General features: G+C 46.1%; 1 protein-coding gene across 1 annotated transcript; it reads right to left on the bottom strand.

The window, feature by feature from the left end:
• Positions 1-696: 696 nt before the first annotated feature.
• LOC147627368 (uncharacterized) lies at positions 697-1,692 on the bottom strand. Its single transcript, XM_086816200.1, has one exon. The coding sequence runs from the start codon at positions 1,500-1,502 to the stop codon at positions 933-935; it is 570 nt and encodes a 189-aa protein (XP_086672326.1). The 5' UTR covers positions 1,503-1,692; the 3' UTR covers positions 697-932.
• Between the last annotated feature and the right edge of the window lie 1,441 nt (positions 1,693-3,133).

Genomic DNA, 3,133 nt, shown 5'->3' with positions numbered 1-3,133 from the left:
TGCATTGTATTGTCTTGAAGAGGGATAAGATACTTGTCTCATTTTTATAATTTTCCAAGGGAATAATATATTATACTAGTACGAACATGTTTAGAGAGGTCTGGACTAAAGAATTCTCAATCAAAGGGTAGTAAGAGTTAGTCCCAAAGTTTTTGTCCTTGACCATTGTAGAAATTTATATGAGGATTCCTTGCTTGATTGATCATGGCATCTTTGAAAATTTGTTACCCTAGATTTACATGAGCCAAAACTCCTTTTTGTATTAGCTCAACAATTTGTAAATGGATCAATCTATGGTGATCATCAATCCATGAGTTGGGTTGGTCATGTTGAAGTCTAGGCCATGCCCTCACTATGGAAGACCCAAAAACTACCTTAGTCTTCAATTTTGCAATTGTAAAACCCATGATCAATAAAATCTACTCGAATACCCTTCTTGGACCAAACTTTAACCACTGGCTTAGTACCTATTGGGTTCTCATTAAATGCCACAAATGAGTAATCAATCTATAAACAGATGTAAAGTTTTTTTTGGATATTTTGTTGTAAAGGGGTTTTTGACTAATCTCTTCTCTTCTATCTTATCTTATCTTCTTATCTTAAAGAAGAGTTTCACAAAACTGCCAGGTGGCAAGAATTTGGAGGTTTGGAAAAGGAAGGAGGAGGTTTGGGTAGAATTTGATTTTGGAAACCTCAAAAGATGTGCTTAGCACGGTTCCCAACCAGTCTATATAACTATTGATTTAAAAAAATATACTTGAAGTGGTGAAATTCGTGCATTTAGACGTCCAAGCTTGCTGGCCCGATGAGACCCTTTTGCTACGGCGCCAAGTGGAATTTGAAGGCTGCAAAGGGCACCACAGCCATTCGTTGGGGCTGTTCATAGCCTTCGATGGATAGAAGCCTTCAATGTAAGGGCAATCCTTCTAATTTCAGCTCGAGCTGCTGCAAGGCAGTATGACTAATGAGTCGAGTTCTGATTCCAGCTCTGCGAGGGTGCTGAGGTCATCGAAGATGCTTCCAAGGTCGCTAGCGAGCTGGTGGCGGTGATGCTCCTGGGTCGAAACTGGGAGGCAATTTTCCTCGAGCTTGACGTTGGGGAAATCCCAGGTGGAAGAAGGGGACAAGTACCAGAGGGGTGGGTCACATGGAGGAGGAGGAGGAGGAGGAGGATGATGATGATGATGAGAGGAGGTCAAGAGGCCTGTGGCCGCTGCGGTGGCGATGGACTGGATGTCGTGTTTGGTGAGCACGTTACTACTGGAAGTACCACTACACAGGGGAGGTTTGGGGAGGTGTGGGAGGTTGAGGCGGGCAGAAGGGCCTCGCAGGCAGAGGGTGGCGGCGTCGAAGGCACGGGCAGCTTGCAGGGGAGTGGTAAAGGAGCCCAGCCAGATGCGCTCTCGGCTGCGGGGTATGCGGATCTCCGAGACCCACTTACCCCACGAGCGCTTCCTGACGCCCTTGAAACGACAGGCGGACGAAGGCTTTGTTTTACTCATCGAATGGGCGGAGGCGTTGCTACGACGAGAAAGGAGGCAAAGAGACTGAGGGAATCGAGACACATTGAGCGGAACTGTGTAGCAACAACAACTACAATGTGCATAGCTGGGTGCTTCCTATCATATATATGTTAAGGGGAGCATCCCACGGGACAGTACAATAATATGATGATACGCTTGCGTTCAAAGGAAGCTCACAGCAAATCCTCGTTAATGGATCATAGCCTTCCTCCTCTTACGGAACATCTCCACATCCGTCCGCCGCGTTCAAGCGGGAACTTGCAAGACAGCTAAAACCCAGCCTCCTTAACCGCGTTTTGCGCCCTTCGTTTGCCACCTTTTTCTCCGACGTGTCCCCATGTCCTCCCGCCTTCCCTTCTAAAGTCTTCTTTCAACGTCTCATCATCGTCAATCCCGCCTCAATTTCCTATCAAATAATGAAAGATCCACATAGATACTCAAACCATGTGACAACCAGAAACTCACGAAATATATATCCACCCATGTGGAGCTAGATGAATCAAATCTTCACACAACTTGGACATTCAAAGACTTTTTTTTTGGGACCAATAATATTTATTTGTATTAACTGTTCAAAATCTGGCATACATCACCCCCAAAGACTCAACTCTCTATTCTTTTTTAGCCTCATTCAAGATTTTACAAAGAAATTCCCATCTTTCATCCTCACACAAGAAACAAGACTGATCCCACGAGATCTGATCTCAACAAAGGTACCACATCTCAACAATCACACAAGCTGCTGACCCACCACAGAAAACTAACCATACTAATACTTCTAAAACCAAACTAAAACATGCACACAGGGCATGCCTTGTCCCCATTGGGTGCCTAAGAAGCTCCTCACCGCACACGGCTATTATGAGGGCACCTCTACATAGTAGATCCCCCGACGATCCAACTCTCACCCTCATCCACCAGCATCTTGAGCTCCTCGTCCCCCTCGCAGGAAACGAATTCTCCAACCACATCCTACAAGGTACAGGAGACGTCGGCATCAATGCTCTCCACGGCCCCCTATCCTAAATCAAGTCCTTCGCCATATGCACAAAACCAACCTCCAGGTGGATCCCCAAACCTCTACTACAAGACCAACATTTTTATGAGGGAAATCGTTGTATTTGGATCCCCAAATCACCCCAACCCCAACTCCCACCTCGTGTCACTCTGAAGTAACCGACCTTTCAATGGAAACCCAAGGTGGCCTCCACCACAAAGACTACCCAGGAAAAAGGAAAGCAGAAGCTTTATAATGACACTCTAACCCCCATTCTACCACCGACGGCCCTTACTAATGATATGCCCTCAACGTTGACAACTCCTCCACCTATTATTCTAAGGCTGCCTTGGAGTACTCCAACGCTAGTATCAACCTCTTCAGTTTCAAGTACTCCCTTGTCATTAGCCTCTACATCCCCCTAAGAATCGGACGTCCCCACCTCGCCATCCCCTAATTGGAACCTACTCCTTACTTTGGCGAATTGGGCATGTAGTCAGTACAAAACTCGCAATGGGGTGCTGGCTGCATAGCCCAAGGGTACAAAACGTAACTCATGGTGCCCCACTAAAAAATAAAAAAAGTGCCACGATCGTACCAAATATGCCATGGC

This window comes from Cibotium barometz, chromosome 21 (assembly GCF_041138505.1).
Source record: "Cibotium barometz isolate CiBa-2024 chromosome 21, ASM4113850v1, whole genome shotgun sequence".
Taxonomy (NCBI): domain Eukaryota; kingdom Viridiplantae; phylum Streptophyta; class Polypodiopsida; order Cyatheales; family Cibotiaceae; genus Cibotium; species Cibotium barometz.
This window is presented reverse-complemented; position numbering and strand designations above follow the sequence as displayed.

What these genes read in the sequence shown, in the direction of transcription:
- LOC147627368 (XM_086816200.1), bottom strand. Translation starts at nt 1,502, where the DNA reads ATGAGTAAAACAAAGCCTTCGTCCGCCTGTCGTTTCAAGGGCGTCAGG.